We start from the raw sequence: 14,578 nt of genomic DNA on the forward strand, positions 1-14,578 counted from the left end.
GAAGGCCCGATAAAAACTAACCTTCCCTGGGGTCTTATGCAGCAAGTATGAACAGGTTTGCCAGAGAATGAGGTTGGCTATTTCTGCTTTAACCTCACCTCCACTAAACTTGAGGACTGCTAGAGGAAAAATAAATGTAATCAAGTTATTTGCTCTTCAGATATGCAACTGTGGGAGCTGTCATTTGAAGTATGTACACAACACTTCGGACATAATTGGTTTTTCAAGGAGAGCCAATGCATTTGCTTCTTGGCCTTGATAGGATGAGTTCCTGATCTGGTGCCAGAGTTCCAGAACTCCAAAACAGTCTAATCTACAATCCGTTCTTCTTTTCAACATAGAAGGCTTTTTGAACCAACATGAAATAAAATAGCAAGTAATCTGAATGCCCAAACCATGAGTGGAAAAACAAAAAGTGTATAAGAAAATTCACTGCAACCAAGTTTAAAAAGAGCTTAAAATGGTAGAATTTTGGTTAAGGACATCAGGGTATAAAAATATAAACTCATTTTCAAAGTATCAGCCTTGTGACCAAACACAAAGAATCCCTTACCTGACCCTTTTTTGGTGCCAGAGGAAACTGGAGCAGTTTGTTTGCAGTCTGCTGCATGAAGTATGGGTCCAACACTCTCACTTTACTACTTTGACCCAGCCAGATTAGAGGAGGGGGCTTCCAAAAGCCTTTCCTGACCTTGAAAGACAGCACAGAGATAAAGAGAATGAATGTTTTCTCACGTCAGGAGAACAAAACGATTTCTAAAATTATGTAGGTCAAGGTGTCGAACTCATTTTCACTGATGGCCACGTCAGCAGAGTGGCTGTCCTAAAAGGGCCAGATATAACTTATAAATGTAACTACTCCTTAATGTTAAATAACTCATAACTTTTTAAAGTGACAATTCCAGTTGCATAGAAAACATGTGTTTGCGTGTTACTCTAACATAAATCTTTTTAAATTGTGTCTGCTTATTAAAATCCACATTACTCCATTAATGAAAGATCAAACTGTCCAAGTGAATAAAGACAAATAAAACTGAGCTAGAAAGAACATGTATTAGTGTAACATTTTACAAAAAAAAGGCTGCACACAACCTTGCATCCAACTGATGGTTTGATGACAGTTTCTCTGCATACACATATAAGACCTGCAAACACTGAATAATTACAACAGCTACACAGATCTGTAATAAACTAAAAAAAAAAAAAAAAAATCTTTTAAGAAATTAAAAACTTTTATGCTCTTGTGGGCCACAAAGTGACATGGTGGGCCACATTTGGACCCCAGGCCTCGAGTTTGACACATGTGGTGTAGGTGATTGGACGAATACATTAGCTGTGTTTACATGGACAAAAGCAATCAGAAAGAATGCCTGATCGGAAGAAAAATTCGTCACGTAAAAACGCCGTTCGGAATACTCTGCCCCGATCAGACTCGTTCGGATCAAAATTGATTTCCGATCCAGTGGCTGGGTTATGCTGATTGTTTATCTGATCATGTTGCTGGTAAACAGTTAATTCTGATCATGTGTCACTACTGCTCTGGTTTACGTCATGCATTGAAGGTGCAGTGCTCCAGAGAAAGCTTTGGAGCTCATACAGGACCAACTGGCTGCTCCACCCGAGTGAACCGTGTCTGAGCACAGCAGCCGGACTTATAGCTTTGTGTTTGCGGACAGGGAGGAGGGGCTTTGTTACGTGTGGGGGAGGTTTCCGACCCGCCGCTCTGGGTTGGCGGCTGCCGGACTCAGGAGAACCGTGTGTGAGCTTCCGCTTAGTCTTTAGAAACTGTTCAAACAATCATGTGGATTTGTGTTTCCAGTCGTGTCCCGACAAAATAAAGACTGATGTTATTCCCACACATTTACCTGCAGCCAAGATGCAGATTGCAGCATTTCCCGTAGGGATTTTGTGTTCATCAAACAAGGCTAATGTTGTTAGCGTGTGTTATCCCACTCCAAACCCCCGTCTTCTTCCAGCTCCGTTCTTCCACAAATAAAAGCACTGACCACACGGATTAAAAATAAAATGAGCGAACAGGCGCTTCATAATATAAAATTAATAAAAGCACGTTTAGAAGATCATCTCGTATATTACGGAGCTGCTGCATGAATGTATATGGCAGCTCACTTTGTGAACAGTGGAACTCATTTCCTCTTCTGGTATTTTCAACACTACTGTGCATGCCCAAATGATTTATTCCGACTGAAAGTGTGACCATGTGAACGTTAGTTCTAATCTGACCATTGATCCGATCAAGATATTTTGCCCATGTAACCGCGGCTAGTGATTCCATCTGCCAGAAGCTGCAACACAGGCTCTGATCTTTACACCCCCGGGAACACTAAATGAGCAAATTAGCAGGTGATAACCTAGCAACCATTAACCAGAATGAGAAGACGCAATGGAAGCTGCATTCAAGTGAGGTTTCTGGAAAAAACTAAACTGTGTGGTAAAGAGGGAAATGAAGAAACTGAACCGTGTGGTAATGAATTCCTTCGTAATAGTATCCTGTACCCTTTTCTCATCATAGAGGATCTCTTTAAGCCAGCGAAGATCATCTGGTTTAAAAGGCACCAAGACCATCAGTGTGTCCTCCTCATTGTGCAACCTGGGGTTGGAGGAGGCCGACTCGGGATAAAATATCCTCAAAGTGGTCTTGTTTCCCACATCCTCCTCATAGCCCCTAACTGGAGCATCATTTAACCTGGAAGCAAGAGAATACCACAAAATAAGGGTACATCACAAAATTAGAATATCTTTCTCCAGCTATAACATTTCCAGAGTTAAGGCACTTTGTACCCATCATGCCGCTTGCAATAATACATTATTCATATTCACACGTTTATAAAGTAAAACAGTAAATGGCGAATACTTAGTTGGCGCACTTCCACCTTAAAAGCCAAAGCACTTAAGAAGTTCGGCTTTGACCGCTGGATGGTGAGACTAAAGGGTGGTAATCTTTATAGGTTGAGTATAGAATTTTTTCAATTTTACAACCATTGCTAGATTCCAAAGAATGCCGTCTTGGAACAGATTAGACTACTGTAATGGTCTAATTGTTTTACAAGGCAGCCTGCAGTAAGCTGCCGCTCAGCTCCTGAACAAAACCAGGACGCAAGACCTCATCAGTACTCTCCTCAGATCTTTGCTCGGCCTCTCAGAGAATAAACTTTGCTAGTTAGTCTGCAAAAGGAAAGATCCCCTGCAGTTGCCCACAGTCTAGCAGCGTTTCATTTTATGGCAGCTAAAGTCTGGAACAGTCATGATTTTAGACAAGCTTTCATACAATTTTATACCATGGTCCGGGTAAATACTCCATCCTGATTGGCTGCTAGGTGAGCATTAAAAAGTGATATGCCAGAGTGATTATGCACGTCTAAAAAAAGAAGTTCCGGTGACATAGCTTAAATTTTCTACATCACTGCACTGGCTTCTTCAAAATGAAATTTTGCTTCATCCATAAAAATAAAAAAATAAAAACAAGCAGTGAGGTGAAAATTCTCTCCGAACTGATGCTTTATTCAATATCGCAACGATTAGCATATATAAATATATTACAATTACATTTTTGAGTATTTATTCAAATAGCTCACATTAAAATGAAGTTTGAAAACAGTTGCAGTTGTAGTGGAGAATCTACGAATCAGTGGGCCACAAGCTCTGCTCCATTCTGATCATCCACTTGCAGATAAATGGACCGATGGACGTCTTTGTTTCTCACCTGAGCTGGAATCTGGATCAAAGCTGTACGGCTGGATCCAATATCGCTCACCAGTTTTGATGCACCGCTAATGTTAGGTTGGGGCTGTAAGCTAGCAGGAAAGCATGTGAAGAGACGGGTAACAGGTAAAGCGGTGGGCTTGCTCTGCACCAAAAGTCCCAACCACAACTACTGCTGCTCTGCGGAAACCGTGTTGTAGAACACGCCGCGTTTTTTTGATTTTCCTAGAAATGGCATAGTTAAGACCCCAAAATTCTACCCTGAGCCAAAAATGTGTTTAAAATCCTGTCAAATTTCTGGACAGTTTCTGCAGTGCGGCAAGAGTTCATTAGAAATTCACCCGGGTTGTGGGCGAGCCCACTGGCAAAGAACCACCCCGCCACCTTTCCCCTCAGAGCAGAGAGCCTGTGGCATGCCCAGTGAAATTGCTGTCACAATTTGTCAAACGGCCTTTTTACATCTGCAGCTAAATTACAACGATTTGAATAAATGAATGCTCAAAATACAATTTTGAGCATAATTTTATTTGGACATGTCCGCCATCAGAAATCTTTCACTAAAAACTATTTTTATTTCATCAAAAGCCTCTTTGGCGTTTCAGTTAACACCTGCCATGTTTACAAAAGATCCTCGTTTTACTTCACGCGTTTCTTGGGTCAATAATCCCAATCACATGCCAGCATAGCCCTCGTCAAATAGGAAGTTCTGTAACAGATTTAGAGGCCTGGTCAAACACTGCTGAAATCCTGGTTTGTACGCAATGAACTCTGAATGTCAATATATTTAATCTGCTCGGCCAGGAAACCATAAGCTTCTAAAAGGGGGGCAGGGGGTGTGGTGTATTCGGCCTTTTAGATAGAGATAAAAGCTCAGCGTGTGCGTTTGTTCAACAGCTGCAAAGCCACATTCACCAAGGGCCTTCATCCTTAAACAAAATGAGTTCTTGCACAACAACATGAGTCTTGCAAGAAACTTGACACTAAACTGTAGGACAAAGGGCATGTCCATAAGGCTTATGTCAGGTCATTCAAATGCAAGCCACAGTTCCATCCTACAATTTATACACTAAACTAGTTTGCACAGTAAACCCAGCCTGAAGTGTGACTGGAGTTCCAAAAAGTCTAGAAAAAAAAAGTCAGGTGGAAAAAAAGAAATCTCTTGAGCTACTACGTTCAGTGTCGGCGACGCAGTGCAAGGTAAAGTCTATGTCATTGTTCGTTTCATGCTTTCAAAACGATTGCGTTCATGACTTGCTATGCAAGTTTTCATGCTCCACGTACAAAATGTGCATCAATTGAGAGCGTGTTGCAAGTAAAACTAGGTTGAACTTTGACCAATCAGGGACTCTGATTTGGTAGTGACATATGGATGGTATTCCTTTTCATTCCCAAAGGTGCCAACAGGTCTGAAAATTGATCATGGAGGAAAAAAATAAAAATAAAAAGTATAATTGCGGTTTGTGCCCGGCCAGAATTTTATCTGTCATATATCGGAATGGAGCTGAGAAAGAAAACGCCTGGAGCAAGAGATTTGCATTGCTTCAACATTTCACACCAAGTCTCTTCTAACCATCGCTGGCAGACTTGAGCTAGTAAGGGGGAGAAAAAGAAATCCCTCCTTGCTTCCAGTGTGAACACTGCTAAAAGCCCATCCTTGAATGCCCGTCACATGCCTGGTTTGAACGTAGCATCAAAGGAAATGATGGAATTAATTTTAGTGATGAAATTCTATAGCTCTAGAATGCACTGCTCTTTCCCCAAAGCTTCATGGTCTGACGCGCCTTTATTCCTCTAATTTCTACATGTTTCCCTCGCACTTAACTAGACATACAGTACAGATCAAAGGTTTGGACACACCTCATTCAAAGAGTTTTCTTTATTTTCATGACTATGAAAATTGTAGATTCACACTAAAGGCATCAAAACTGTGAATGAACACATGTGGAATTATATACATAACAAAAATGTGTGAAACAACTGAAAATATGTCATCTTGTAGGTTCTTCAAAGTAGCCACCTTTTGCTTTGATTACTGCTTTGTACACTCTTTACAATCTCTTGATGAGCTTCAGTGTGTATTTACAATTTTCATACTCATGAAAATAAAGAAAACTCTTTGAATGAGAAGATGGGTCCAAACCTTTGATCTGTACTGTAGACCTCTCTTTAGATGGAACTTCAACTGTTTAAGGAAAAAAAAAAAGGTTTTTCTGACCCATTTTAATAAAAACTGTGTTTTTTATATATTCTTTAAGTACTTTCTTATGGAGGAACTATATAAAGAAAATTCTGATTAAAAACACTCGTCTGAGTATTTCTTTATTCAAATCTTTGAATCTGGAGCAGAACAGATTTTATGACAGATGCCCTTCCTGACACAGCCCTGTATTTTATCAAGGCTGGGGATTATATCATTTAGATTGTCATGTAACATAAAAAAACAACAACAAAACACCATGATGATTACAAGACTAACGTGATAAACCTAGAGATAAGGCCACGTGTCAGAAAAAGGTGGAAGGATCAAGATTGAAGATAAAAGAACACAAAAACAGGTTTTGTTGTTTTAAGGTTTAATGACCTTCTCAGTCATAAATGCTTACCTTATGACTACGTCATAGTTGTTTATGATCCTTCCCAGGGAGGTGTTTTTGATGGCAAAGCCATTTCCCACCACTACACACGTTCTGCATTCAAGGCTGTGAAAAGAATGAAACGGTACTTTTGCATTTCCAGATTGCATTATATCAATGTTTAAAGGTTTCCAGCTACAAGAGCTTACAATAGCTTCCTCCTGATTGCTTTGTATGAAAAAAAACATGCATTTAAATGGCCTTTTTGAAAAAGTCATTTTATTACCCTAACAAAGATTATACAGCAGGCACAGCTCCCAAGTGCTGTAACTATAAAATGGTTAACTTACCTTTCAATGTGAGCGGGCATGTCATAACTTTTAGTTGCAGAAAGAACTTTGAGTAACAACAGCTCTGAAAACATTAGCGATAAAACAGGGTCAAAATGTAAAGTCCTCTCATTCCACATGGGCAGCTGCATTATTCTAAAGATCAGTTTCTGTTAAAATGAGATGATAGAAAACATACCACTTCCTTTGATGCCGTATGGTAAAGGTTGCTGGGACACATATTTCCTCCAGAAAAAATCCTCCAGTTTTAGAAAAAGCTTAGTCGTTTTGTTTATTCTGCATGAGAAAAGATCAAGATCTCATCAAACTATGAAGCGCAACGCTTTTGTTTTCTCCTTTTTAAGCAGATCAATAAAGTTCTACGTCGCACAGGTAAAAACTACCCTGAGAGGAGCCAACTAAAAAAGGGAAATACTTTTCATTTCTCAGTTTCTCGTTTGCAGACTGCCAACCATCTTATCACAGCAGAACAGTAGGTTCCAGATACGTGTTTAGCAACAACTCTTTGCACTAAACCGACAGGCAAATGACTAATAGACAAAACAGAAGCAGATAGATCTGACAGAGTACACATCCTGTTTGATCAGTCCGTCAAGGTCTTAGGAGTTTTACTACTTTCCTTTCAAACATGTAAAAAACAAACAAAAAAAAGTCTAAAAGAATGAAATCTGCACGCAGTGCTGCCTCTGATCACAACAAGTAAATGGAAACGGCAATAACAACAAGATGTTAGATTCCAGAAAAGGCCTACTCTGGAAAAAAAAACAAAGCTAACATTTTTGAAGTCCATCAAACATTTACAAATGAGAGCGACAGTTTCCGATGCTCGTAACCCCCACCGCATTAAGTCAGTCAAGCTTCAACCCTGTGAACCAGGTTTGAGCTCCCGACTAAAACCAGGACGTACGACCACAACAGTACTCTCCTCAGATCTTTGCACAAGCACGGCGCCAGAAATCTGGAATGAGAAATGCTAATGAAATCCCCTTTAAAGGCTTTCACAGTCAACACCAGCAACCAGAGAAAACATTTTGTTAAGAGGGTCTATAAATCCTCATTTTCACGAGGTGGAACTACCAGGTCCACAAATAAAAGGACAACCGTCCTTGGACAGAATTAAAGCAAACCTTGTTGGGATTTGTATGTCTTTATGAGAACAAAGTGCACAAAGTTGATATTAAACTAACATTTTGTATCGTAAAGCCAAATTCCATCAAAGCTTTTTAAATACAGAGAGCAGAATTTTAGCATCAAACAAACGAACCACCAAAGCCTTAAACAGCCCCTCTAAAGAAAAGGATGTTTTTAGACATGTGGCATTTTTGGATGGAGGACAAAGAAAATTAAGCTTAAAATTGAATTTCTGAATATTGCATTCCAACTGTAAATCAGGGACAGACACGGAAAAAAAATAGCTTATTTGTAAAGAAGACAATACATTCTGATGCAGACAAAGACATGTACGTCTGAGCTGGTATCTGACTCAAAACTTTATGGTTGCACTGCTCCAAGACTGCTCGCCATTTTGTTGCACAGTAACGTTTAACAGTAATGTTAGGTTGGGGTTGTAAGCTAGCAGGAGACTGTGTATAGAGAGCTTTCAGCTTTGGGTGATGGGAAAGGGGGCTTGCTTTGCCCCAGTAGTCCCTCCCACTACTCAGACAAATTTCTGATGAACTCTAGAAAATGACAGGCTTTTAGATTTTGACATCATCATCATCAGATGAAATCTGCCACTGTTGAGATAAAGGTGAATTTTTTTTTTTTACATACTTGATTATATTTATTGTAATATTAATTTATGATTGGTACAAAGAAACTAACATAAGTGACATGTTTTTAAATGTAATAAAATAAAATATATATTGATGTTACTTACTTTAAGTTGAGGCTCTCCCACTTGCCATTGCATTCCATTTTAGTAGTGTTCCAAGACTGGCTAACAATACCATAGCTGAAAGACATTGCCAAAAAAAGTTACCAAAATGTATGTAGTAATGTAATCCTCTGAATAAAGTAATGTGTGTGCCAATTACCGTCCAAGCACGCCATAAGAGGAGTTGTACGCAGCAAGGATGATGATCAGTAAAGGAATTGGCAGAAGCCTAAGGCACCATACTGAAGAGGAAACAAGTAGATTTGGTTTGATCTTTTAGTCCAGAAATACATTGTGCATTTACTTCAAATCCTAAAGCCATTTTCTGTGCACAATAGTGAGAAGTTCTCTTTAAAAAAGGATGAATTAGCATCCCTCAACTTCCTCCCCTTCTACCCCCCCCCCCCCCCCCCCACTTACATCCCCCCTCATGTCAAAAGTGTGTGTGTACATATATAAAAAACATAAAATGTAATAAATAAACAAAAAGGGGTTTAAAGTAAAATACACCCTGGTTATCTAAAGTTATATAACCCTTTATTGTGATAGTAAAACCTGTCCATCACAAAAGGCCATCAGCTCTCATCTGTTTACTCAGTTGTTGGACACAACAAGGTAGAAAGAGAAAATTAAAACAAAGGATTGAATTATGTCTCCTCATTGGGGGCATTTCTTGATTCATTCATGCAAACAGCCCTCTACCTGCCATATGGCTCCCATTTTTGCTTATTTGCACGGCTGTTAAAATGCCAAGAAAAGGTTAAGTAAAGAGTTGGGAGGGAGAGAAAAAAAAGGGAGGTTAAGTTGCTTAGGTTTGACCCATACAAAGAAAAAAGAATTTTTTTTTTTTAAATGGACTAAACTTTGTTTTTTAAGCTGCCAGAGACACACGAGGCAAAGAAAAATACTCCCTAAATGTATTAAAGGAATGATTCTGCCCTTCATTTGTCCTCCTCCTGGTGTAGCTTTTGAAATGGCGTTGACTAAACTGAAAGTAAAAGGTGTCAAACAGTATTTAGAAAATTTTCAGCACAACCAAATTTTTTTAATGACATTTTACATTATATTGTAGAAGGAAAACAATATTTCTTTTAATTCCTCATCTCATTCGAGTAGAAAAGGAAATCTTTCTATCTTATACTAAGGGGAGATAAAAAAAATTTACACTTTCATTGCAATTTTGTTTAGATATTCTAAAATAGGGAAGTTCCTTTTATCCATAATTTAAATTGGTAATTAATTCTCAATTTGATAATGCAAACTGCAGCCAAATTGCATGACGATTGGAAATTAAATGGTCAATTGAGAACTAAAATTTAATTTGAATTGTGTACTGAACAAAAAAGGTTCAAACTAAAAAGAAAAAACTGTCTTAAGTAGGTTTAAAATGAAATATAAAAATGTAAAAAATGCATTCAACTGTTTAGAGATACATAGTACAAATTCTTAAGATCTTTTCCCACAAAAAAAGCAGAGGTAGGGGGGAAAACAAACACCCAGGAAAAAGCAACCCAAAACGCGAAATTAAAAATATTAAACCTTACTTTTGTTTTTTTTTTAACATCTCCCAGTTTCCTCAGCCCTTTAAGATTTACAGCGATCAAATCCAGAGAAGCTGTTCTTACTCACAGGTGAGACATGAGCTCTGTGTGATCCTGAAACACTGCATTTGTCTCCAGTAGGTTAGACTACTGTAACGGCCTGCTCACCGGCCTCTCCAAACGAGCTGTAAAACAGCTTCAGTACATCCAGAATGCTGCTGCTCGAGTCCTGACCAGAACCAGGAAGTATGATCACATTAGTCCTGTGCTCAGGTCTCTGCACTGGCTCCCTGTACCTCAAAGAATAGACTTCAAAGCAGCTCTGCTTGTGTACAAGTCTCTCCATGGCCGCTCACCAAAGTACATCTCTGACATGTTAGTGCCATATGAACCATCTCGTACTCTGAGGACCTCAGGGACCGGCCTCCTGTTGATGCTCAGAGTCAGAACTAAACAAGGGGAATCAGCGTTTCAATATTCTGCAGCTAAAATCTGGAACAGCCTCCCTGAAGGCGTAAGACAGGCCTCTTCTGTGCTCATGTTCAAATCTAGACTTAAAACATTTCTGTTTAGCCGTGTATATGACTGAAAGGTCCTATCTGCACTTTTCTTTCCTTTCCTTCCTTTATTTTTAAATCAATTTTCAAATTTTTTCTTTTCTTTTAAAGTAAATTTTACGTTGATTATTTCTATGATGTATTGTGATTTTAATGCATTTTTCTGTTTTGTGAAGCACCTTGAATTACTTTGTGTACGAATTGTGCTATACAAATAAACTTGCCTTGCCTTGCATGAGGAACCAAAAGCCTAATAAAATCTTCTAGCTGAATCAAAACGTCACACACAGAAATTGAAGACGGAAAAAAAAAAAAAAAAAATCCCTCATGCAAACGCATACAGCTGACAAACTTTGAGACAGCGGAGGGGGGGGGAATTGAAGCTCATCATGTTCAATGACAAACAGCAAGTAACTGAACTGTGGGTTTAGATGCAACCCTTTAGGTCACCCTAAACATGCAAAAACTGCTCAGCCCTCCTCTTAAGTTTATCCTTCTTGAGGTGGCCCAAATTTGATTTATTTTTTTTTGCTTTTATCACAACATGCCTGTTTCTGCTTTAAGTAGAACTGTCCCATCACTTCAAACACAAGTGAACGCCTTCACGGCTGCATGTTACAAAATGACGAGCGTCAAAAGTTGACCTTTAAACACACTGCAAACCTGAGGATGTGTACAAAAGGAGGCAAGCCCCATATCAAATAAAGTCATTGTATCATCCCACCACTGAGACACAAAACATAAAAAGAAAGAAAAAAAACTTGTAACAATTCTAATTTTTTGGATGTTTTATATCTAACCTCTGTCTTTAAACTTCAACCACATGATCAAAGTTCTTAGTGTGAAAAGAAAAGATCTCACATAAGAAAGCCTGACAAGACCCAACTGCACGTGCACCATAAAATAAATGGAGGTTATATGTTTCACAAAGCAAAAGTGATGCAAAAACATCCTGCTCTTAAAGCTAGCAGCACATTTTCATCCTGAACAGGATATGAAACTGGGTGCTTTTTCCCTTGTTTAAAAACAAACTTTCATAAAAAATGAAATGGCAAAGGAATTCACAGAATAATCAAAGTGATTTCTTCTTTTTTCAAGATTGTAATGTCCTCTGTTATTTTTCATAAGGTATTATAGTAGCGTCACATGACAAACAAAAAGAAAGAAAAATTACTGAAAGGTAAATATTCAACCTATTCATAAAATTTTTGGCTCCAGTTAATGGCTAAATATAAATTTAAATACATTTGTGCATTTTCTTAATCTGGGTTACTGGAGAAAAAAATTTAGAACTTGCAGCTACATATTTTCTGGAAAAAAATATTTTTAATTGTAAATATAAAAAAAAAGAAAGAGGAAGTCTTGAAGGGACCAGTCTGGTTCAATTCATTTGGTAATAAAACAAAATTCAAAGCGAGTTTTTGCCTTGCACCATAGTTTGTGAATTCTAAACTTTAAAGAGTAAAAATATAATTATATATATATATATATATATATATATATATATATATATATATATATACACTTCTTGTTGTCTTTTATTGCAATGGGGTTTTCTTTATTTTTTTTTTCCAATTAGATAGAATAAAGTGCATTTCTCCCCTATAACAATGACTAATCTCCCTTTTCTCACGGGTTCTTTGCAGACTATTCTCATTTACTTGGCTTCCAAACTTCATCTAGAGTCAAAAGTCTGGTTTTAATGAACGATCTCACAACACAGAAACACAAAGGAGGCCAAAATATCCAAACGGTCACCCACCAAGGATAAAGGAATAAATACTTATTCTGGAAATCCATTTTTACCTTTTCCCTGCAACATTTCCAAAGAATGTTTCCTCAGTCATCAGATATAAAGGCCGATGGCTTTAGCCTGCAATAAAAAAAAAAAAAAAGAAAGAAATGAAAATAAATTAGTGACGTATAAAAGCCATATCTTCATCCGTGTTTGCTTTTTTTTCTACATTTATTTACATTTGCAACATCCTCCAGCTCTGCTCTGTATGACTTCCATGATTCTCTGCCTCTGACACACCTGACTGAAATCATTATTAGACTAGGACCTGAGTCAGGTGTGTGAGATAGAACAGGAAGACATGTTGACAGATAGAAGAATCCAACGTTAAGAACTGAGAACAATCTAATAGGAGAGTGGGCTGGGTGGCAACAAGACTACGTAAGCTGTAGTGATGTTAGGGGTGTACTGCTATACAGCTACCAGTAATTGTGTATCTGGGGGAGCTTTGTCACACATTGCAATGGTTAAAAAATTAGTCAGGAAACCACCGCAAAACAAGACTGGAAGCAATCAAAGCAAAAAATCCCATGGGACATTCACAGTAACTTCTTCCCTCCCCCTCCTTTGCAGTCATAAAGACATTGTTGATGTTAATTAGAATAATTTCCTGTTTTTATGGTTGATGTAACTGAACAAGTTCTTCACTGGAAGTTTAATTTTTTCCTGAGGAATGTCTCCCTAACTCCATAATGAGATGCAATGGTTTCTGGGCATTTCTAAAAACCTGTTTTATGCCCACAGTATGGAAATTTAAACTAATTTTGGTGCAATTTACCACTTCAGACAAATCCCAATGACCCTCTTCTTCTAAAGTCCCTATCAGCTCAGAGAGCTCAAAGTGACCCAGTAATGAAAAAATGTGTGTGTGTGTGTTCTGTTCAGGGCAGAAAAATCAGCTCAAAACACTTAATCCCTGAATTTAATCCAGTTGAAAGCAACCAATATGGCCTCCACCTCTGGCTTTTCAACAATTTTTCTGTGGGGGAAAAAAAAGAAAAGCTTTGAAAAGAAAACTAAGGTCCGAGTTAACCCTTTTTTATCTTAAAGCATTTACAAAAAAAAGACAGCTATGGAAAAAGGCACTTATAGTGGTTCCGTTCTATGTAGCACTTCACCTTTCGCAGCTCTGCAGATTTTTTTCTTAAGCAATTTTCCGTGTTTTCTTTTTTTTTAACAGTACAGTTCTTCATCTTGATTGGTTGTGGACCAATTTGACTCAGCTCCGTGTCCGATCTCCTATACACAATGTGTTGTGTTTGCCAAATCGACATCAATCTTAGATCGTGAGCAGATCTTTGTTTTCATTCAGTAATGCTAGACTCGTTCTTCAATAGATGTTGGAACTCTGAGAGTTTAAACAAAAGAGATTAAAGTGTGAAAACCTTAATTTCTGTCTGAAAAAAGTGGATAAAGTGTTGGGGTTTTACATCCCTAAAGCATCTACAATAATTCAAACAAATAAAGATGACTACTTTGCTGATTTTTCCTATTGTTATTTCTAGAACACAACTTCCATGATGCACGGTGGCGCAGTGGTTAGCGCTCTTGAGGAAAGGGGGACCTGGAGCAGAACACCAATGGGGGACCTTCCTGTTTGGGGTTTGCATGTTCTCCCCGTGCATGTGTGGGTTTTCTCTTGCTTCCTCCCACCGTCCAAAAAACATGCTTCATAGTTTAACAGTGATGAAAGTCAGGCAAGGAAAAAATCCCTGAACTTTTCTTTGAGCGATATGGCGGGCACAGAGCGAAATTTTGGAAAAATACGTGGTCTTAGATGCATTGTGGTGCATTCTGGCAGCTAGTTATTCACTTCTTTATCAAGAAACTAAGACTAATTGGAGCATCATGATTTGTCATTCAAACCCCTAGTTTGACTCTCCATTAAGGACTTGCTGGTCCTAAAAAAGAATTTGGAAAATTGCTCAAAGTAACACAATCCTACAATCTACGCTTTTCCTTAAAGCTGCAAAACATACAATTGCTAAAATATAGTAACATCAAAGCCCCAAATGGCAAAAAGAACACCAGTAACTATGATATTCTATGAAAATACCTCAGTTATTTATACATTATTTCTGCTTTAGAAATGACTGATGTACAACATCCACTTGCACTGTTTTCTCAAACTATAATTACATCAAAATATGGGATCTGCTTTAAACT

At 38.2% G+C, this 14,578-nt stretch overlaps 1 protein-coding gene across 4 annotated transcripts in view; it reads right to left on the bottom strand.

Moving 5' to 3' along the window:
* The window catches only part of LOC101157876 (CMP-N-acetylneuraminate-beta-galactosamide-alpha-2,3-sialyltransferase 4), a 43,859-nt gene that overhangs the window by 4,721 nt on the left and 24,560 nt on the right, over window positions 1-14,578 (bottom strand). For 2 of the 4 annotated variants that reach the window (XM_023961430.2, XM_078929472.1), the window contains 8 exons: window positions 12,424-12,490; window positions 8,680-8,761; window positions 8,523-8,597; window positions 6,822-6,919; window positions 6,644-6,707; window positions 6,324-6,419; window positions 2,515-2,704; window positions 554-691 (listed from right to left, as the gene is read on the bottom strand). In XM_023961430.2, coding sequence (XP_023817198.1) covers window positions 554-691; window positions 2,515-2,704; window positions 6,324-6,419; window positions 6,644-6,707; window positions 6,822-6,919; window positions 8,523-8,597; window positions 8,680-8,761; window positions 12,424-12,439 — 759 coding nt within the window. In that variant the 5' untranslated portion in view covers window positions 12,440-12,490. Of the gene's footprint in view, window positions 1-553; window positions 692-2,514; window positions 2,705-6,323; window positions 6,420-6,643; window positions 6,708-6,821; window positions 6,920-8,522; window positions 8,598-8,679; window positions 8,762-10,148; window positions 10,290-12,423; window positions 12,491-12,591; window positions 12,731-14,578 lie in introns of those variants that run through there. The other 2 variants (XM_023961429.2, XM_023961432.2) reach the window with 2 other exon arrangements.

This window comes from Oryzias latipes, chromosome 13, assembly GCF_053564925.1.
Source record: "Oryzias latipes strain Hd-rR chromosome 13, Olatipes_Hd-rR_3.1".
NCBI classification, from domain to species: domain Eukaryota; kingdom Metazoa; phylum Chordata; class Actinopteri; order Beloniformes; family Adrianichthyidae; genus Oryzias; species Oryzias latipes.